This window comes from Alosa sapidissima, chromosome 9 (assembly GCF_018492685.1).
Source record: "Alosa sapidissima isolate fAloSap1 chromosome 9, fAloSap1.pri, whole genome shotgun sequence".
Lineage (NCBI taxonomy): Eukaryota > Metazoa > Chordata > Actinopteri > Clupeiformes > Clupeidae > Alosa > Alosa sapidissima.
In genome coordinates this window covers 36,382,944-36,406,519 of record NC_055965.1, presented here as the reverse complement: position 1 = coordinate 36,406,519, position 23,576 = coordinate 36,382,944, and the positions used below count along the sequence as shown (strand labels likewise).

At 41.7% G+C, this 23,576-nt stretch overlaps 1 protein-coding gene across 1 annotated transcript; it reads right to left on the bottom strand.

The window, feature by feature from the left end:
* Window positions 1-1,030: 1,030 nt before the first annotated feature.
* On the bottom strand, window positions 1,031-19,515 carry LOC121718521 (gastrula zinc finger protein XlCGF57.1-like). The gene is made up of 3 exons (XM_042103530.1): window positions 19,275-19,515; window positions 2,996-3,184; window positions 1,031-2,572 (listed from the first exon to the last, which is right to left on the bottom strand). The coding sequence occupies exons 1-3, from the start codon at window positions 19,513-19,515 to the stop codon at window positions 1,215-1,217; spliced, it is 1,788 nt and encodes a 595-aa protein (XP_041959464.1). The 3' UTR covers window positions 1,031-1,214.
* Between the last annotated feature and the right edge of the window lie 4,061 nt (window positions 19,516-23,576).

Genomic DNA, 23,576 nt, shown 5'->3' with positions numbered 1-23,576 from the left:
AAACCAAGCATTTTATATAGTTCCATGTCTGATGTAGCCTACCCCGCGAACTGGCAGCATACCATGTCAGAAATGTGAAGTCCAACAGTATCTAATATATTCGCTGAACTTTTTTACCGCTCGTCTGATATGAATGCTGCATAGGCCTACTGCTGCCGACTCCTCGCATAGGCCAAGGCTATTACAGGTATCGATTGCTTCTGATGTCAAGTAATGACCATTTGGATATTATTGTAAAATATCGAAGGAGTTGTGGGATGTTTAAATAGCAAACTGCATGTTTATTTTGTCCCCCATCCCTGTTTCATTCACCCGGACCAGGAGGTAGGCTGCGAACGAACATAGGCATGTTCTGCTGTTGTTGAAATAATTCCTGAACGGTTTTATTCCAGGCTGAAAATGCAATGATAGCCTATTTGACAGAAGACAGGTTGCTAGTGACAAAATATTAGCTTTCAGTGTGGTACGATCTCTGTTACGTTAATTCAAGTGTTTCAATCATCCCACTCTCCCTTATGGTTGGCTAGTGGTATCTCGTTTCCAAGGGGAATATTTTCACCCCTATGTCTTGCCACTCTGTTTCGAGGGACAAGGGCTAGGGGTAAGATGAAGGGATAGGGGAAGGGGTAAAACAGAGAATTGTGATTGGCCCTATAAGCGCCTGGCGTATGATGATGGGGCAGCCGTGGCCTACTGGTTAGCGCTTCAGACCTGGAACCGGAGGGTTGCCGGTTCGAACCCCGACCAGTAGGCACGGCTGAAGTGCCCTTGAGCAAGGCACTTAAACCCTCACTGCTCCCCGAGCGCCGCTGTTGTTGCAGGCAGCTCACTGCGCCGGGATTAGTGTGTGCTTCACCTCACTGTGTGTTCACTGTGTGCTGTTTGTGTTTCACTAATTCTCAGATTGGGATAAATGCAGAGACCAAAATTTCCCTCACGGGATCAAAAGAGTATTTATACCTACTTATACCAGCCAAACTATGAAAAAAAGTGTGACTTATAGCAAAGTCCTTTTAGGCAAGTACTGGAGTGCTGTGTCACCTCATTAGAAAGTCTCTGCTTATAGTCTGGAAAATACATGTCAAGCTAACATTAGCTAGCTTTCTTTCACTGTGTAAGCAGCGATCCAATTTAGGCTAACGTAACTGCCAATGTTCACCTACTGTCTGCTGAGTCAAGTACATGCGCTACATATGTCAAGCTAACGCTGTCCTTCACTGCTTATGACTATGACTACGGCGCAGGTGAGTTCTGAGATTTGATGATTGGCTGAAGCCCTTGCCACATTCAGCACAGTGGTACGGCTTCTCTCCTGTGTGAGTACGCTGGTGTATCTTAAGATTTATTGGGGTAGAGAAAGCCTTTCCACACTGACCACAAGGGTGAGGCCTTTCTCCGGTATGAATGCGTTGGTGTAGTTGAAGGTGACCTTTTTGAGTGAAACCCTTGTTGCAATGAGAGCAGTGGTACAACCTCTCTCCTGTGTGCACCCGCTGGTGTATTTTGAGCACATCCACCCGACTGAAACTCTTGTCACACAGGCTGCACTGGTGCACCTTTTCTCCCGTGTGTATGCGCTGGTGTACCTTGAGACCTTGCGCAAGAGTGAAACTCTTCCCACACTCAGTGCAGTGGTGCAGCTTTTCTCCCGAGTGACTGCGTTGGTGAGTTCTGAGATTCGATATTTGGGTGAAACTCTTGTCACAGTCAACACAGTGGTATGGTTTCTCCCCTGTGTGAACGCGCAGGTGCATCTTAAGTTCCTGCCCAGAATGGAAACTGGTACCACACTGAGTGCAGTGGTACGGTTTTTCTCCTGCATGAACACGCTCATGTCTTGTCAATTCTTGTTTATAGGTGAAACTCCTCTCACACAATGTGCAATTGAATGGCCTCTCTCCTGCATGTATACGCATGTGCTGTTTGAGACCTCCCAATGTGGTGAAACCTTTGCGACATTGGGAGCAGTGGTATGGCCTCTCTCCAGTGTGGAGTTCTTTATGTGTTTTGTAGCCAAACATATTAGTGAAACTCTTGCCACACTTTGTGCAGTGGTATGGCTTCTCCCCTGAGTGACTGCGTTGGTGGGTTTTAAGATTCGATATTTGGGTGAAACTCTCGCCACACTCAGTGCAGTGGTATGGTTTTTCTCCTGTGTGAACTCGCACATGCACCTTAAGTTCTGTCCGAGAAGTGAAACTTTTGCCACAGTGAGTGCAGTGGTATGGTCTCTCTCCAGTGTGGATGAGCTGGTGTCGTTTAAGAGCGTCACGACTACAGCAATATTTACCACACTCAGAGCAGCAGAACCGTGTCTCCCTCTGAACGCGCACCCTATTGGCCGATGAGTTGGATTCTACAGTGGAGTTTTCGCGCTGTGTTTCGTTGTTGATTGGTTGTGGTGGATTTCTGTAAAATGGGGTGCTCAGAGTCTCTGGTCTGATATCTCCAGATCTCACCATCCGTGTGTACTCTTCATGGTGGTTTAACTTCATGTGCTTGTGGAGGTAGATTTCAGCCGTGTAGGATTTTGGACAGAGGGAACAGGAGAACACCTGAAACGCTGTCAGTCCTGAAAGAAAGAATAAAGAGGAAGACAGAATTTCAGTAGCTGAGGGGGGCGGGACATAGCGAAGAGTCAATTGACAGGATGCAAAACTGGCTGCATGATTGATTGGTCTGAGAGTCTGAAGACGCATGGACGTCGAAACGTTAGTCGGTTTGCACAACTTAAAAATCACTTAAAGCTTTGTGTGCTCCGGTCCTGCTCCTTGGTCTTTTTTTTTTATTATGATGTACAGCCCAGCAGTCACAACCTTTGTGTGTTTGTGTTAGCAGTGTAAAGGTACACAATATATTCAAACCAAAACTAAGCCTTTCTATGAGGAAAGAGAAGGGTTAATCGAAACACACTCTGATGAATATTCTTGTCTAAACCTTTCATTGTGGAAAGTGAAGGGGTAATCGAAACACATATTCTTGTGTGAGTACAGACCTATCTTTGGGGTGCCTGACATCCAGAGCTTGGCTGCAGGACGCCTGGGGAGTCTGGCTCGGTCTGGGACTCGTTCAGGATGTGGGGTGTCGGGGTCACCTTCAAGAAGTGGAGTGTCGGGATTACTTTCAGGAAGTGAAGTGTCTGGATCACTTTCGGGAAGTGAGATGTCGGGGTGACTTTCAGGAACTGGGATTATTAACAAAAGATTATGAGTTTACATTGTGATATAACTCAAAGGTGTGCAATACATCACTATAAGGCTGTATAATAAACGGGTGTGGGTAGTGTGCAACACATCACTATAAGGTTGTATAATAAACGGGTGTGGGTAGTGTACATCACTATAAGGCTGTATAATAAACGGGTGTGGTAGTGTACATCACTATAAGGCTCAGTGTCAGGAAGTATAACGAGTGTAACAAATTGCTTTACTGCATTCAAATACACATACAAGTAAGGCACCGGCTAGAAAAAGGTAGCGATGGAGTTTCTCAGACTTTCGTCATAAGAGCCAGCGAAAAAGAAGAAACAGAGAAAACAATAAGGAAATTGCCAATACTGCATAGTTTACCTTTAACCCCAAGTTTCTTCAGGGACGATGGCCCTTGTAATGTAATCGACATATATAAGTTGCTTTGAATAAAAGTGTCTGCTAAATTTGTTTGTTTGTTTAATTTAAGGCCATTTCCGTAACTAAGGCTATTGTCTGCTAAATGAAATGAATAAATAACCCAAATATGAAAAAAAATGTGCATGCATTGAAGTCATTAGAGATAAAGAGGAGACAGAGGTGCAACTCACCTAGTTTGTGTTAGTCAAGTAAGTGCAACTCATCTAGTTTGTGTTTATTAGGGGTCCAAGAAGCGAAGCTGCGGGACTCCTATTGTTTTTGTTCTGCTTTTTAACCATTTCATGAAATTCAGTGAAATTCGTGACATGAATGTTTCCACAGCAAAATCATATCTACAGCCATAACCAAAATAGGTACAGACACAAATGTTTCACCTTAGGTCCCAAATAAGTGCATGATCTCACAAAAAAGCAGTTACCAATACCTGTCCCTAGGGGGTGCTTTAATAAGCAAATTTACATTTTTATTCCTATTTATCACCCGGAGAGAAGAAGCACTCTTTTCTGATTGGCTGGCGGGGTGGCTTTTAATTCTGAATAACGGGACACCTATGAAGTAGATCTGGTAAAAAAAGTTTAATCGCCGTTCCATATCAATGCTTATGAATGGCAACTATAACAACCATAGTAGGACGACGGTTGAGCCCAAAGATTCTAGAACAGAGCTCGCTCTAGAATCTTTAGTCAAGCCTGGAAGCCGGCTTCTCTCAGCTGCAAGAAGCGGCAAATCTGTCGCCGTTGCGTTTTGGCCGTCTTGAGCGACCAGAGCATCAAGCAGAAAGTTGGTCAACTTTATGCTAATGAGCTATGATGCAGTTCAGCGACAAACAACAAGCAGCGTACAATGCTGTAACGTCAGAGTGGCCAAAAGTGTCAAAAGCTTCCCTGTACTTTTTGACAAGTGTACTTGACAAGGCGGCCAGAGCTTCTTTTTCAGCTCAAGTTGGCGGCGGTGTGTATGTACACTTACATTTTCCTTCCATTTTAAAAAAAAAAAACTAAAAAATGAAACTAATCTCTCCTCCTAGTCCAATTACTATGAACGTCAGTACACATCATCTATAGACCAAGACTAACAAGTTGGATTTTTCAGTACACATCATCTTCAGACTAATAAGGATTTTTCAGTACACATCATCTTCAGACTAACAAGTTGGATTTTTCCGATTATTTATCACTCCATCTGAAAATTACACATCAATCCACATATTTTAAGTATATTTATATCTATATTTGGCCTTTGTATGCCTTTAATAACAGGACAGTGGAGAATGACAGGTAACGAGTGGGAGAGAGAGTCAGGGTGGAATCCAGAAAGGACCACGGGGCGGGAATCGAACCCAGGTCGCCGGCGTACGGTGCAGGTGCCCCTCCCAGCCGTGCCACAGCCGGGGCCACATCAATCCACTTTTGGGATGTGGCCTGTAACGATTCTATTACCAGTGTTTCCCCTACAGTGTATTTAACAGCGGCGCAGCGCCGCCGCTGGATTTTCAGCGCCGCTGCAACATAATATCACGAGATTCACTTAACACACTGTAAAAGCACAACGGCCAACGTCATCTCGAAATTGTTTTCTGAAAGTCTTGAGTAAGTTAAGCGCATCAAATCCGCACTTAGCCTCTCATTATTCAGGACATATATGCGGCATGATGTGTCAGGTGATTACAAGCCCAAAGACAAGTCTGCAGCCCATATGGCTAGCCTACGATCTGAACACGGTTACATTGTTTAGCTATCCGACTGATGGGGTCTTGCTCCGCCACAGTGTAACCTATGGTGTCATCGTTCACTTGTAGGTTACACAATAAATAGCCTACTTATAGGCCTGGTGACAATAAAAAATGATATTAGTTATATTTCATCACGAAGCTGTTTGTATGCCGTGAATTTGCTTGTAGCCTATGCCATATGTTAAGCTTGAGCAATTCCTCTGATCCAAAGCCTGCTTTGACACATTGACACTAATGTGAAACATGCATCCTCCTCTCCTAGCCTACATCAAATAAAAGAAACCAATTCATGATTACCGAAATTAATTTAACATGGGGGGAAAAAGTTTGTTGCGATTTAGCCTACTGTTGTGATGCGGTTCTTTCTGCTGATTGGATTTACGTCCGGTGTCGTCAACTCTGAGAACTCTTGCTCCGGCTGACAATTTTATCCATAGAGCTGATTTCCCAAAGATGAGCCTCCATCAACATTCAACGACAAATTATTAAAACGTAAGTAATGCAATAGAGTAAACCAATGTGCTACAAGGTGTATGGTCTTAACGTTAATTGTAGCCTAGACTTGTAACGTTAGCGTAGGGCTACATGTAATGTTTGCATGGGAAAGCTAGGCGAACACAGTCTAGGCCTGTTTAAACTTTCTGATAGTTAAAGGAAATATGAGCATATGTTGGCATATACGTATAGCCTGTCCACTTAGCTATAATAGGCTATCACAAACAGACCTTTTCTACGTTTGCGGCATTAGACATAGGAGCCTACATTCTCTTATCAGAAAGACGTGTTCTCATAACTTCAGCGTTCTCTTGACGGTGAGACGAACGGTCGCACTTCAATCAAGTAGCCTAGGTCCTTTTCGAGTTAATTGTGAGTGAGTTGTATGGTAACTGTGGGAGTGTTGTAGAAGAAAAGTGAGTATTTACTTTTTTATACGTGGGTTTGTTGTTTTGGGACTGAGAAATAGACTACAAGGAGAGCATCTGGCTACGTGCATGCGTGTCAGCATTAATGGTCCCCCAACAATTCAATTCAATTACCAAAGAGCCTTAGAGATGTTCTTTGAAAAGCCCAGAAAAATTAAGTGCTCGCAGATTGGGTGTGGCCTTTGCCATTAAAGACAAATTTAAATAAATTGTAAATCTTTTTCTGGGTTGTGCCATTTCATTTTTCTTCTATCATTTTTAACCAATAATGTAAAAGAAAGCTGAAAATGTCCACAAAAGAAACACGAAGGTATGATATAAAAAAAAAAAAATAAAAAAAAAATGCGCAACAACCCCCCCCCCCAGTAATAGCACCGCTGCTGGAAAATTTTCTAGGGGAAACACTGATTACCTATATCATATATTATGAAAGGTTCATTCCTATTCAAACTTGGTACACACAATCACTACTACAATCTCTGGATGCACACCAAATTCCGTACAATTCGGTCCATAGGGGGTGCTACAGCCTCCACAATTTATTCTGCTAAAGGGCGCTTCTTGGAAATTGCTTGGACCCCGGCAATTACCTCTTGTGGGTATGTTTATTATTATGATTATTATGATAATTATCATTATTAATAACTCACCTAGGGGGTATTCCATCAACCTCGCTAAAGGCCAAACCTGGCTTATTTCGGTAAGTCTCGCTAATTTTAGTGAGAATTCCGTTCCATTAATGAGGTTAACGTGAATCCCAGCTTGGTAACTATGGGAATTTATGCCACAGAACTAACCTTCTCCGTAGCAGGTTAACTTTCAAGCTAAATTAAGCTGTGTTGCAAAAAACCAATCAGTCGGAAAACGAGTCCAAAAAGATGGTTCGTCAACCTGTGCTTTCGTCACATGTAGCCTACAACTTCAAAAATAGAAGTAGGCCTAGAAATGTTTTTTTCTGACAGTGTCACCAAGCATGGATTTACACACCCACTTGCTCCAAAGAATTTATGAAGATTATGCGACTTAAAATGTTTTTGTGTACGTATGTACGTATCGAAACCAAACTTGGTATATGGCCTCAGGACCTGATCCTGAGGACACACAATACATTTGGTGTACTTTAACCACTAGGGGCGCTATAATTAGGAAAACGTTTTCGTATCGACACCAAACTTGGTACGTTGATTCGTGAACACATCCTAAGGACCCACAATTAATTTGGTGTGCTTTGACCACTAGGGGTGCTATAATTATCAACACTTTCACCGATTTAAACCAAACTTGGTATGTGGTCTTGAGCACACACAATAAATTCGGTGACCTTCGAATCCAGTCCAGTCCAATCCAATCAAGTCCAATCCAATCTAACACAACACAAGTCAAGTCCAGTCCAGTCCAATCCCAACTCCTGCTCAACTGCTTGGCCCCCTCATTGCTGCTTGCAGCTACAGTGGGCATCGCTTTCAAATGGCCACTTCAGTCGCGCATTACGAGGCGTGAAGCTGCGTGAAGCTTTAGTACCACTTTCAGCCATTGTGCGTCGCTCTGCCACTGTACATCGCTCTGCCTGCCGCCCCTTCTGAAAAAGCTCGATTTACCTCGATTTAGGCTACTTGGGTATGGCTTAAGGCTTGACTACACGGTGGTAACGGAAATCGAAATATGCTGTCTACATTATTGTCAGTGTTGGGTTAACGCAACTACGCAAATCAAAACAGTGGTGTGATAATTGAGCCAGTAGAGAAATAACTGTTCAGAATTAATCTGTAGCCTTGGGTAGGCTTCTGCAACGTTTTTAACAGGCTACGCTATAGAGGCTTAGACAACTATGACCCACGTTTTGGTTTCGTAAATTAAATTTGCCCTACTTCTTGACTGCAATGTCATGCTTGACATGTCATTTTTATTTTTCTGTACAATAAAGAAATACATCTGCTTTATGCCGCAGAATTACATTCATATTTGGAACTTACATAGTCCAATGCATCGTTACACTACGTTAGTGTTTCCCAAAACCATAGTAGCAACGAATGTTCGCAACCACTATCGTAAAGTTGTATAGTTACAACTACACCTCTCGACCTGTGGTAGAATGCTAGTAGAAGCATAGTTCCAGGGATCTTCATGTCAAAGACGTCACTGACGCCAGTTATTTGTTTGCAAATTAATAATTATAAATATATTTAGGTTTCTAATTGATATGTACACTTCTAACCACCATACATCCATATTTTAAAATGCCCAAGGCAGAAAATACATAAATTAAAAGTCAATTTGCAGCCATGTGCACATAAGTAAAAGTCACACACCTGCAGATAATAATAAGGTGGTGCGCACTTTTTGACGAGTCAGCTGATAATATGTAGCCTTTGATTTTCATGGGGGGGGGGGGGGTCCTTGTTAGTTTACGCAAACCAAGCCAAGAAGGCTGATTCTGATTTTGATAATATGATCTGCACATAAGATAAACTTAGGTAAACAACGATGTCAATATTGTATATCTGGGTACTGTCTTAACCCAGATTCGAACTCTTGGACAGGGGACTGGTAACTGCTGTGCAACGGCATCTGCCAGCCTTAACGCAATGCGCCACAGAAGTATGTGCAGGTGCCCGTTCACGTGCTACTAAACGTCATTAACCACCTTAGTCCAGACTACTGAAGTTTGGAAACTATCATGGTCCAAACTTACAATACTATGGAAGTACGACAGTTTTGGGAAACAGTCGTAACTTACATGTTGGTTAGTTGAACGATGCATCCTGTTAGTAAAAAGCTAACCTCCGTAGTTGTACGGGAAACGCACCCCAGATCAGCTTGTAGGCCATTAGCAATCTGTTTATTTTATTTTATGAAGCCTACACAGTAGATCACTTGCCACATTCTCACTTTCAATAGACAGATGCAATAGCCATTGGTCAAGTATTGAGTATAAAGCAATTAAGATAGTACCCTATACAAAAAGTACTTCATACTATCATAAAAAATCGTTAAAACGAATAGCATTTTGTAACTTGACAAAACACTGGATTAAATATCGTAGGCACAGGAGAAAACTTGTACATCTATTGGCCCGTGGGGAGATCACATGCCAGTGGCCTCTCCCTTCAGGGCTATGACTCGTTCGGCTGTGAGCTTGTTTCGCCAAAAAAAAAACTATTGCAGATATCAATGCGTCTTTGTTCATGGGTTTGGCCTCACAGCAGATGCTTAGACAACTATGACCCACGTTTTGGTCTCGTAATTTGCCCTACTTATTGACTGCAATGTAGTCAATTGACTGCTTGACAGGTTATTTTTATTTTTCTGGACAATAAACAAATACATCTGCTTTATGCCGCAGAATTACGCACTTGGCCAGCCTATAGAACGGGCACATTTTGGAGAGAATAGAGAATGTACGCACGCAAGAATCTGTAGGCCATTTGTGGCTGGTTACCAGCAAACAATGTTTAATGCATTAACTCAAGACGTCAAACATTTTCTAAACAATACAAACAGAAAGGATGCAGCAGGCAGCAAATGTAGAAGAGTCATTTCCAGTGGAAGAACAAAATTCTGAATGAAGCCCAAAGATATGAAGGCATATCTGGCAAGTTGTTATTTTTTGAAGACGTAAATGGTTGGGCTATAGGCCTAGTTTGCAAGAAGGAGACATAAAGCGTGAGCATGCCACACTATCCACAGCTGTGGTAGCGGGGGGTAGGAGGATTACTGTTAGCGCAGGATTTATATAAAATTCTTCAACAGAAGGCTTGCCTCGAATGCAGGCTTGCCCACAAAAAGGCCTGTGGTTTGCGCAGCCTACAGTAAGTAGGTCTTAGTGAGTTAGGAGTCCTCTAGACTTCTTTTCAGCTGTCTCAGAGGTGGAAAGTTGCGTTCGTTGGGGGCAGGGCCGGATTAACAATTCATAGACCCTTGGGAACAAATGTCTGATGGCCCCCCCCTGCCCCCCAGCCAACGTGAATCGGGCGGTCAGTTAATAGGCCTATCGTGAAGATTTGTATTGCCATTTAAGGCACGAGCGCATCTGTGAGGCCAAGCCTCACCAAGTAGCCCGTTTGTTTACAACTAACATTACATTTAATTAAACTGCTTATAGGCTATGCTGAAATAGTTTCAACATTTTGAATATCAGTGTCGGGTGAATTAGGAAATGCCTTATGGTCACTGACATAAAGCGCAAATAACATAGCCTAGATATTCCAATACATGTGTTTATTTTAGAGGGGATATTCGAACGTCATTTTTGAGCAATTTTGACAGCCATAGTCCACTGTAGGCTACGCCAATCGTCTAATAACACCTTCCACCTAACCCCGGTGAGTGGGGGTCGCTATAATGCGTGTGAAATAGCACCATTGAGTAGCCTATGCGAAATAGCCTTAAAATCGTTCCGGTGTTGTGTGCCTTCTGGTTTCGCCACCTACTGGTTTCCTTGCGCGTGCATGCGCTGCAGCAGTTGTCAGACATTCACAAACAAGTTGTTTTAGGCGGTTTGAAGTCGCTTTTCATACGCCATGAGCGCTCGGCTACATTACAGCCACTCGGACAAAAGACATGTAAAAAATATATGTTTTGAAAACTAGCATTAAACTGGATTCGATCCCGCAAAAGCAACACACGCGTGACTCTCTCCATCCTGATTCCCTACTCTTTGAGTCAACTAATATGTTACGCGAATCAATTAACTATTGTAGGCTACCATTAACCCTTTACCCGCCAAAGTCGCGAAATTGCGACAAACAACGTCACTGATTAAAACAGACGATAGATCCAAGTACGGTGACAAATCTCATTTGTACTCTCCACCACTAGTTGGCAGACACCCAGAGCTTCGATTCAAGCCCAACCTTCTTTTTTCAAAATGTTGAGGAAGCACGAGAGAAACACGCGAGAAACACACGAAGAAGTGCATTTCCTCCATAACGCGGAAGCGATGCGGGCCATAGTTTTGCACAAATAGAAGCAGAAATACACCGAATGTTGAAAAGAAAAATTAACGTGTGATTAAGTATCGGGTCTTTTATTCATCTGTTCTGATTCTAAAGGATAAAATCTGCATTTTGGAGGATACGATCGATCGTCTATTGGCAGTGATAGTCGGAGCGTCTGTGAATGGAGGTGCGTCTTGGCGTCTTTGCGACAGTGTTCACTACCAGTGTTCACTGACAGTGTTCACATACCATGCTTATTTCGACCCTCTGCCCAACATAGCTGTAGGTGCCAGTGGTAATAGTGATGATAGTGTCCGTAATGGACGTGGTATTACACGCGATTACACACGAGAAACACATAAGAAGATGTGCATTTCTTCCATAACGCGGAAGCAATGCAGACCATAGTTTCGCACAAATTGAAGCAGCAATACACCAAATGTTGAAGAAAAAGTTCACATGTGATGAAGTCTTGGGTCTGTTATTTACCTAGTCTGATTCTGAAGGAGAATATCTGCCTTTTGGAGAATATGAGCGATCGTCTAGTCACGTTACCTCTGTGAATGGAGGTGCGTCTTTGCGACAGTGTTCACTAAGCATGCCATGCCTATGTCGACCCTCTGCCCAACATAGCTGGAGGTGCCAGTGGCAATAGTGATGATAGTGTCCGTAATGGACGTGGTATAGACAGCAGGGGTTGTAAAAATAGGGCTCTGAAGAACTACAAAGTCACCCGCGATAGGAACTGATTTGACCAGGCTACTTTATTGTATAGTAGAATAAGGTTTGTGGTTATAGTAATAGTTTACTATTGTTGGTTTACATGTGACTGCTTTCCTGTTCAGGTGTTATGTGGGTGAAATGACAAAAAAGTAAGCAAAACTGCTCAAATATATGTTCAACATCCAGTATTTACTGAAATGTGCATAATTCTAGGTGGTTGTCATCCAGTAACGTCATAATATGCAAATTAGATGTGTAAATTTACACCCTTCATAAACTTTTGTTCATACTCAATGATTTTCACATTTACAGTAGGATTTTATCTCTGACCACTTTCAAGCCATGGCCTTTTGAAATTTTGATGTAAAAATCGAATGATGTTTTTTTTTTTAAACCTGGCGCCTAAAGGGTTAATTAATAACGTAGGCAACACCCAGGTAACATGTTGTCCAGGCTATCTGAAACAAGGGGTTGCCTCTCATCTACAACAACTGGTTACCTTGGGCTGCTACAGTCGTCAGTGCACTGTGCACATTAGGCCTATGCTACTCTTTGTGGTTGATCAACTAAAAATAAAAGATGTATTTGGTGATGACGTTATTGTAGGCCTAGTAGACCTAAATTCTGAGAAATTAAATGGTACGAGAAACGATCTACATAGCGCACCAGACCGCGATGTCTTCAAGGGTTGAATGAAGAGAGTTTGCAATAATTAGTGTATTTTTAAAGTCAATAAGCATTCTTAATTTTCGAATGTCTTTGTCAGGGAACATCTGACTTTTAAAAACCATAGGCCTGGTAGTTGCTCAGACAAGGAGTTATATGATAAAGGCAATACCATTTGTGTCACCTAATGCAGTTCAGTGAATTAGCAAGATACCATCAGAAGGCAACAATCATAAAGCACAGTGTGCGCGCTCTCTCTCCCCTGCGCATGAAGCTGTCTGCGTGTTGTAGGCTAGATTTGCGTGAGTTCTTTCTATCTGCTTTACTTTTGTGAGTTGCGACCACCTAGGCTATGTTATAGACGTTCTATCTACCAGTGTTTAGCTGTGTCACAAAACAATAAGCTTTGTCAGACTACTTTTAAAATGATATTCAGGGCTATATACATTTTAAACATTCGGGGCTGAAGACCCGACAAAGCCTTGTGTTAATTCTTCAGGTGGGAAGTGTCAGGAATTTTCATACGAGAGATGCCCTCATTGGTGGTTAGTATATGAAGTAGGGAATTGACAGCAACATATCCAATCACATTATAAGAGATGCTGAATTTAACATAAACTGCGATGTTTGATTTTAAATTAATATATTTGCTGCATTGGATCAGTCTTTCTAGAGGCAAGGGCTTTCTAGCCTCACGTCAGCAGGGCTGCATCACCCATATACACCCATATAGCCTACATTAAAACAACCAGCGGATGGTGGGCGGGTGCGGTTTTGAAAATTGGTCAAAAAACTTTGGGGCTGATGGATGGCTGATGGATGATAAGTTTTGCTATGCAGTTATGGTTGAAATAATAGCCCATCAGCGCATCTCTAGTGTGTGTGCGCCTCTCTCTCGCTCAGAGGGGAGGGGGAGGCTGAGGGGTCAATCAAGCATGGATTCTAAACTCTGTGGTGGATAGGATCTACAATTAGGTGTTAATTAATATTACGACGCTAGGTCGAAGTACTCCCAGTGCTATTGCGCCACACATTGTAGTTCTCCTGTTTATTCGCTTGGAAAATCGCCACGTTTCCTGTTGTGTGACCGTAGACATTTTTATCAACTACTCCTGCAATGCATTTAAGTCGGGAAAACGTGGATGTTTTTGATTACTTCTACGTCTGGCTACGTCTGAGCCTGCTAGCATAGCAACATGCTAACACAGTCGCGCCGCGCACCAGAGCGTTTGAGTGCACGTACCGACACGGGAGAGGTATGACTCAACTCGTGAAAGTTAAGGTAAGAACATGTATTACTACTGACATTGGGTGGCATGTTCCTTTTATAAAAATGGTGTTTAATAAATTGTTCAGAACTGACATGGTGGACCAGAACGAGTTAATTAAGTTACTGATTATTCAGGGATTAAAGTGAAAAAAAAAAAAATCATTTGACTGAACTTTTTTCAGGCCATAAGTCATACGTTGTTCATATCTACCTATAGAGATAGCACCCCTTTTGCGGTCGCGACCTATTGGTTTTTAATGTACAAAAAGATGCAAACAGCAAAGTAAAGGGAGTATTCGCCTTATTCACACGGCGGCCATTGTTTAAACCAAAACGAGGCTACAGGGTACACTTACTATATAATTAATGCCACCTACAGGTGAATGCATAGAACATAAATCCTATGGTTTGTGTACCCTGTAGCCTTGTTTTAGCCGCCAGTGGCCGCCATGTGAATAAGGTAAATTGAGAGTGTTCTTGATTGAGATCGAGTTTTCCTGATGAACAAAAATATATTTTAGTACCATCCTTAGCCATTGCTGATTAGCCATTACTGTTCTTTTCTACTGCAGCAATATTGTAGAAAGGCTTTTACACACTCTTATTCAATTACTTCAGGCCAAAAGTGTTTAAACGGGAGATTTTTTTCTTGTTAATATGCAATTCAACACCAAGTAAAATCTATAAAATCAAGTTTGCAAGACTTCCCATTTCCTCATCAAAGTAACGAATCAGAACATTCTAGATATTGTTCATATTTCCATTTGTTGCCTCATCCGCATTTAATGAAAACATGGTAATTTTGAGTTTTACAGACAACTCAGTTTTCCAATGAGCAGGAATACTGTTTGTGCTCATGCAGGAGGTCTGCGCATTTGATAACGACAATCTGGAGACGGCACTTGTCTTCAGCAACAGATTGTATAAGGTTGACAAGAGGTTGCGATATGGTGAGGGACATGTCGTGTTGCGCTATGAAAGAACATGCGTAGCCTACTTTCTAAACGTAAAAACGGTCAGCCATAGATAAACGTAGCCTACCTCTGTCGTGGTGGCTAGTTGCACCAGGTAGGGAAGATGTCCTGAAGTGCACGAACGTTAACCTTATGGCGGTCTTCTGATTGGTGGCGTGCTAAAACGTTTTCCTATTGCATCCATAAACAATTTTCTTGCAGCGAACCGCGCAAAAGCAAACCCCTGGCACTTTAATTTCTTTACACCATGGCTTGTTAGTTCTCCCCCGTTTCCAACAGCTGCCCATCTCCATTTATTTTTTAACTTTTGACACCTGCCTTCCTTTAGCAACAACGCATCCATGACAGCTAGTGGCCTTGCCAAATAGACACACAAATCATGACGCTAATATGCGAGGTTCTGGTAGGCCTACTGGTTATGGTTTTGTGCTATAAATTAATAATATTTTATAGCAAAGTTTTAAGTTGACTATTTCTATCGTTAAAAGTGAGGCCTAAGCAAAATAGGCTACAAGGCTGTCTGTGCGTCACAAACACGACTGACCCCCTTACTCGACAATTCGCGATGATGACAAAATAATAATATTATGTTAACACGCTCAGTCAAAACCTTCCGTCACAAATTGTGAAAAACATTGTTGTACATGTCATAACAGACAGGATAATAAATTGCATAGGCTACGGTTTATATTGCGTCATTTAAATGTAGACATAATGTTAGTTGCATTGATTAAAAACTGTAACAATAATAGTAGCCTAGCCTACATCGGGTGGCATAGCAGGCTATCTGTTCAAGTCATAGGTGTCACCCAAAATGAAGGACCTCCCCTGACAAGAGTTCGCGATAGTAAGAAATTGTCTACATTGATGCACGGAAAGAACACAGCCTACGCTTATTCTCCGAATTCGCACAGAGCTCACAATATCATATCCAAAACGTGTTTTTTTTTTTTAAGCAAACGCCCGAGACAAGTGTGTAGCTACAACATAAACAAAGCGAAACTCATGGCTGACGTAGGCTCTCTTCTTGAGCGGTCACTGATTGAGACACAGAAAGTTCTCAAGAACACTATTAGGTCTTTAAACATTTACCTAATATTTGTAGTTGCCTTAAAAAAGATAAAGCAAAGGTGATAGGAGGGGGGGGACTATTTTTTTTCTCTGCGGATCTGCATCGATCTCAAATAGGGCTGGGACAACGCGTCGACGTAATCGATGACGTCGACTCAAAACAAAGATGCCAGCGAGTAGTAGCAGTAGTAGCAACGCGAGTGCCGTCTTAGAGATTCACAAGTGCAAGGCGGCACGCACTCGTTCATCCAAAGTTTGGGAATTCTTCAATTTGAAAGGAAACAACTCCGTGGTTTGTCGTTTGTGCAAAATGGAGATGGCTCCAGCACTACGGCAATGCACCAGCACCTGAAGAGACACCACCCGGGAGCAGCAGCAGTTGACAGAGCACCGTAAGTTTCTTTTCAACTCCCCACTTTGCACTCGATGTCGGAGTAGGCTATAATACGTTGTAGACACCTAAAGTTTTAGGCTAGCCTACAGTGTATGTTTTCTGTGTAATTAATTTGTGTATTCACGGTGTGAAATGACACGATTAAGCAACCTAAGTCAACAAACGGTTGTAACGTTATGTCTTGATTGTCGTCGATGGGTCAGTAAGCAGTTATATGCCAGGACTATTCCGGTTTTAAACGGAATATTGGCGCCCGTAATAGTCCCTACATGTAACTGTATTCACTGTCATGCCGTGATTGCGCAAGTGACGTTTGTTACACACATAGGATTTGATTAGCCTACTTGTTGATATTTAATCAATGGGCATAGCCTGTAGGCTGAGGTGGATACATAATAAAATCTTATATTGTATTTCTTTGTAAGTCTGGTCACAGAAGCCTACTTAGGGGTAACTTGTCATTTTATTGATGACAGTTGGGATCTTGTCTCATTCAATTTGACAACACTGCCTGTTGAAGAACGCCACACAGCGGAAAACATTGCCTCCTGGCTAGAGAATGTGGCAGAACAATGTGACATTTCGTTTGAGAATGTCCTTGCTGTTGTCCATGACAATGCACGTAACATTGTGGCAGCTCTCAGAATTTTGGAAGAGAGATTTGGGGTCGTATCCCATCGGTGTGCTGGGCATACACTACAACTGGTAGTCAACCATGCAATGGACAACCCTGTGATTAGCAAGGCATTCTCAGCCACACGGTGCCTTGTAAAACACATCAAGAAAAGTGAGCCGGCTACCACTAAGCTGAAGCTAAAACAAAGACAGATGGGCACAGTTGAACATAAACTGATACAGGATGTAGCAGTCCGTTGGAATAGCACATACTATATGATTGAGCGTCTTTTAGAGCAGCGATGGCCAGTGGTTGCGACGCTATCAGATCCAGAAATCACACAGCGCGGAAAGCACTATCTTGATCTGAAAAACGATCAATGGATTCTTCTGGAGGAATTGGAAGAGGTGCTCAAGCCCTATGAGCAAGCCACGGTTTTCCTTAGTGGTCAACCTTATGTCACAGCCTCTGTTCTCCCCCCCCCTGCTGAAGGGTCTCCTGAAATCCACCCGAAATAAGTCATTTGATTCTGCTGCCATGACCTTTTTCCAGACCAAAGCAGAAGAGGAGATAATGTCAAGGTGGCAGGAGGTGTTTGTATTTCAAGAGGATGGGAAAAATGTGTCTCTCATTGCTGCTGCTCTTGATCCCCGTTTTCGGAAATTGAAGTTCCTCCCAGTAGATGATGCACTCAAACTACAATTACAAATCCAGACTGTTGCTCTTGAAATCAAAAGGAAGCAGAGATTGTTACAGGCAGCTGTGGGGCAGGAAGCCTCAGCAAGCTCCCCACCAAAGAAGAGGTCCTGCTCTTTGTTGGACACTTTGTTGGGCACAGATTCTGAGGGGGAAGACAGCAATGAAGAAAACATGGACCAGGAGAATGGTGATTGGGCCGGGGACAGGAGAATAATGATGGGGCCGGGGACAGGAGAATGGTGATGGGGCCGGGGACAGGAGAATGGTGATGGGGCCGGGGACAGTGAGACAGTCAGGAAAGAGGTGCTTATGTATTTTGGGGAAAACCCTATCCCAAGGGATAACAACCCCCTGACATGGTGGAAGGATAACGCCATAAGGTTCCCCGCCCTAGCTGCAGTAGCCAAATCCTATTTGTCCATACCAGCCACTTTTCTCAGTTGCTGGGAACATTGTTACTAAAAAAAGGGCAAGCCTGACTCCAGAGCATGTCGAAATGCTCACATTCCTCCACTCCAATATATGACTATTTTGTTTTCAATGACACACACACACACACACACACGCACAGAGAGACAGACAGTATTCTTAAGGGGAAAGGAGAGTGTTCGAGTCTAAGTTGTTATTTGTGAATGAAGATGATTTTTTCAGTAAGCTAGGCCTATGTTCAACATAACTGTTGAATTCTAAATGTTTATTTTCATTATTTATTTTTTGTTGGAAAAGCACTTTCTGTATTAGCTTTAAGCCCCCAAGTTTACAATAGTTACTGTATTCTTTCAGTAGCTCTAAGAAAGGGTGGCTGGGTGACCTTTTTATTTGCTAGACATCAGAATGCATTATTTTGCTAGACATCAGAATGCATTATTTTGCTCTTGTACACTCTTAATTGAATTTTATTTTGGAATTTTGAGTTTAAGAATAAGGTGAGTGGCAGAGTTTAAGAGAATTTAAGAGATGCACTTTAATTAATGCACTTCAGTAAGCTAGGCCTATGTGTTTTCAACATAAATGTTCAACTCTGTTGGTTCAGGAAGGACGCCATGACAGGCTGCTGGCTCCCACTGTGGCTGTTAATTTTTATTTATTTTTTGCTGGAAAAGCACTCTCTGTTTAGCTTAAAGCCCTCATGTTTACATTGGTTACTGTATTCTTTCAGTTGCTCTAAACAAGTATTTTGGGTGAACATTTTTTTTTTTTATTGAATGCTAAACATCAAGTGTTATTTTCATCTGAAAGAAGAATAATAAGATGCACTTTTTTCAGTAAGCTAGATATGTTTTCAAGGCTTCAAGGTTTTATGCTACCTCTGACTAAGAATGTCTTATTTTTGAATTTTAGCAATAAATATATTGTGTTAAGGAATTCATGTTTTTTCATTCAGATATGTAAATCAACATGTATACATTGATATTAGTCAATTAATGGGGAGATAATCGAGAATCGAAATCAAATCGGACTGAAAAAATGAATGAATGACAGTGGCAAGTAGAATTCGGGACAGCTGCGGGACACTGAGAAAACAAAAGTTAATTTCGAGCCCTGGCTTTAGTGGTTTTGGATAAAAGCGCCAAAAGAATAAGTGAGTAATATCTTACCGGTCTCAGGCTGTTCAAATGAATAAGTGAGTAATATCTTACCGGTCTCAGGCTGTTCCTCCTCTTTCTCGTCCTCTTCCTGTGTCCCTCGTTGTCCTCGAGTTGACCTACTGCAGTCCTGCACCACTGGTTCCGTCTTTAACTGGACACTGGAAACGTTTCCTTCTTCTCCACTACACGGCTGGTCTGTGGTGGGGGTGTGCTGGTGTCGTTTAACCTGGTGTCGTTTAAGCTTTTCTTCTTCAATATAATACTGGCCACACTGAGGACAGGGGTACGGCATCTCTGCTGTATGAAAACTGTTTCAGACTTGACTCTGTAATAACAGGGAGCGATGATCGTAGATTAGGCCTCTCTTCGATGTCTCCGTACTTATGTCTTTTAAGATCTCCACCTAAAATAAAGACATAAAAAGACATGTCTCATTCTGATTACTGTAGTAGTTGCCGATGGTAAGTTGCTACATACTACAGGTTCATTTGTGCCAGTAGCAGACAGACAGGGCCTACTAGGACTTCTCTGAAGGCCTAACTATTTTCAAACAAATGAAAATACAATCAGTAATATTTTAGTTTACTGTTAATTCTGAGCCTGCCTCGGTTTTTCAGTCCACATCCCTGCGCTCTCATTTCCCTACACAAGGGTCACACGGGTCACAAGTCCGAAGCCCTAACTAGTAGGCCACGGCTGGCCCAAATTGTGCATTTTAGTTTTGTATGTGATGTCTTTTTAGTTAAGTTTAGTTTTAGTTGTCTCAATGTGACTACCCTGGCTTTAAGGATAAATAAAAAATACATAAATAAATTTGAAGGCCTTCGTGCTGTGACACGAAAGTGGCTCTGTTTTAGCGTCGCTGTATCACCATGGTGTCTTATGCGGTCAACCAAACCTGGTCGGAAGCAGGTTATGTGCCAAGTTATATAGTGTAAATCGTGTAAAACTACCTAAACTATCTTGAAAAACAAAGTTCTCTCACTTGTAGGATTCGGTCATATCTTAATGGGCGTGTCGTTAATTCTGAGCCTGCCTCGCTTTTTCAGTCCACATTCCTGCGCTAGGGTTGGGCGATGTCCCCTAAATTGGCATTTGACGATGTGTACAGTAAAAAAATCGCCTCTAGTCTATCTAGTCCTCTAATCTAGTAAACACTAATTAATACCATATGTCTGTACAGAAATACATTCATAATTTTCTACATAAAAATAAAAAATGTATTATTGATATACAGCCTGATGAAAGTGGACAGCTAAGTATCCGATAAACTATCGGTATCAGCATTTATAATGGCCGATAAATTAATATTTTAAAAATAAAATATAAACGGACGAAACACCCTTCAACCATGTCATGAGTGTTGGCGTTGTATAGTTTGTCCACCAGAGGGCACTCTACAGCGTCCCTGCTGGCAACACTCGTGTATAACACGCCACACATCCTGCAACCTACTGATCCAGCCAGAGTTGGGCAGAGAGAACCAGTTATCCGCGAGTGAGATCATCAGTGAAGTGTGTTCATGGTGATTTGGTCACGAGACATACATTGCTTGAAATAACAATTAAAAGAACATCCCCATCAGTTCTCTTAACTCAAATAAGCATGACAAAATGTGTGAAAACAATGTCCAGTTTTGCTGCTGTTAAATAAGCCGAGATTATTAGCTAGTAATTACGTTACGTTGTTACAGTGTAGTTGACTGTCTGTTCTTTTAACTTTTGACAATGTGACTGAAGATGTATTTCTTTAATAGCGTGACAGTTATAGCAGTGAGACGCATCATCTCTCCCCGGCCTGTTATTTTGAAAGCGTATGTTTTACAATTTGCAGTATGACGTTATCCATTGCTAAATTAGGGCTCATCATAGACTAGCTAACCACAAAGCTAGCTAATGCCATGAATATCAGTGGAAGACCGCTAACGTTAACATTAATGATCTTGGAAACCACAACGAACTTATTCTGCCTAAATAAAGTAATGATTTATAACTAGTATATCTGTAATTACAGTCCCTGCATTGTAAAATGTAAGTTAGACGTGCGAGGAATGAACATTTAGACATAGGGAAAAAGTATCAAACGTAGCTTGTGCAAAACGTAGCTTGTGCATAAAAGTTAGCTTTAGCTTAAATCAACACATATTTGTATCGGTATCGGCCTTCAAAATCCTTTATCGGTCGGGCTCTAATCAACATATCCAGAAAGTTTGGTGTTTGGTTTTCGTTTGGTTGCCAAGATATCATTGGTTATAGTTTTGATGGCTGGGTGGTTGTTTTCTTGTATGTATTCTTTTTCATAGTAGCTTTTGACTGTTTACTTATTATATACCATGTGCTGTTGTGTTTACATGTGTTTCTTTTCCTTGTGTCCCTGTCTCCACCCCTGTGGATATCTTACTTTTTTTATTTTCCACTCTGAACATGGACCAAAATGCACCATTGAGATCAATATGTTTTGTGTGGAGTTACCACAGTGCCACCTGTGGTTGTATAGAGTAACCTGTGGCAACTCTATACAAAACATATTGATCTCAATGGTGCATTTTGCCTATGTTCAGGGTGGAAAAGAAAAAAGATAGATTTGCATAAGGCAAGTCAAATTGGTGTTTTTAAGAAGAAGGGATAATGGAGAAAAAGAAAACAATATATATATATTTTTTATATACAAAGTTGAGTACAAATGTGTCTTCTGAAGGCCTAAACAGAGCCCAGAAAACATTTTGATCAACTTTGAGGGACAGCTATGACCATGCAGGATCATCCAGACCAAACGTGTCAATTTTACTATTACTATACTATAATAATGCTATTCCTATTGATGTAAAATTTGAGCCTCCCACATGGTTAAGTTCTTGTGCTTTGGGCTTGTGAACTTTGACAAAACAAAAAAAAAGGCCGAACAAAATCGACACCCCCCTCACCCTTTAAAACTGGCTGTATCTTGGAAAGTATTTATCTTACATAAAAGTAATTTTACAGTGCATCTCCTGGGTAACATACATACACCTGGTAATTTTTCCAGAATTTTTTGAGACCTAAGTGTGTGGGACCTGGTTGAATTGACATCCAATGCAGACTGGAAGTTCCTTTGGCCTTACAAATCCGAACAAAAGATTTTCTTTGGGTAAGTATCACAACTTCAGTGATAAAATATCAATGTATGAAAAGCACTGTTAATGTGACTTGGTTAATAGTTTCTACAGATTGAATGTGGTAAATGCAATAGATGGTTTCATGCGTCTTGCCTTGGAATGACTCCAGTTCCAGAGAAAGACGTTGAATGCTATTGTAAATATTGTAAATAGTTAATAACACTTTGAATGTTTGAAAATTCATTAGGTCAGAAAAAAATGTATCCTGTAGTAACAGTCTATAGTCTAGCTAGTCTATGGCTACATGATATATGACCTGTAGGCCTATAACTAACAGCCTACCATTGGCTGCTCCTGCAGCAATTCGAATGAGAAAAGGTCTGTTTATTGATTTATTTCCTGAAAGAAAAATCCTAGAAGTCCATGTCACCAGCAATGCAATTTGTAGACGGTCCCTAAACTTTCGTACCAAAATGTAGTTTATTAGCAACGTGAAATGATTGTTGCCATAAATCAGTGGCATTAGTTTGAACATAATTGAAGTAGCCTAGTTTTGATGTGTTGAATGGAAGTCAATGAGAGTTGTTAATCGCTAACTAGTGGCGACCAAAGAACAGACGACAGTCACAGAGCCCATAGGCAACAAATCAGGGAAACAACTTACTTTTCAGAGAACCACGGTGGTCTTGGTCAACACTTGTGGAGTTTAGTTCGTCTGTTCTATCTGCTTTCGTTTCCCAGTAGGCTAAAGTTAAAACGGGACTATGCCCCAAGATTAAAACTTCTTCCTGTCAAAATATCAAAATTATGTTTCAAGCGATATTAGCTCGCACAGTTGCGCACGGAGGAATCTCTTTGTTGCGGTCGTGGTATCTCTCTTTTTCTTCAGTTTGGCGATGTTATAGCCTACGTCTCTGCTGTTTAATGTCACCCGTTACACCAAGCTAAACGACGTGTGTTAGTTATAGGACATTCGACACTGAGGCATCGAAGATTCTGTATCACTCCGGTGAAGCAAACTGTTTCGACACAGTGTGTTGATCAGTAGGCTACCCGATCCATGCTGCCTGGATATAATCTGCGCATGCGCAAGATGCACGCGCAGCTGTCATAACAGCTGTTAGTTTGTACCAAATTGGCATAAACACGTGATGTCCGAAGCTTCAAATAGACCTCTGAAGTTCGCCTACAAAAGCTACCATCTTTGCCCAGATCCGGTACCAGACATTTTTCCTATGGGAAAATAACATGGGGATTCG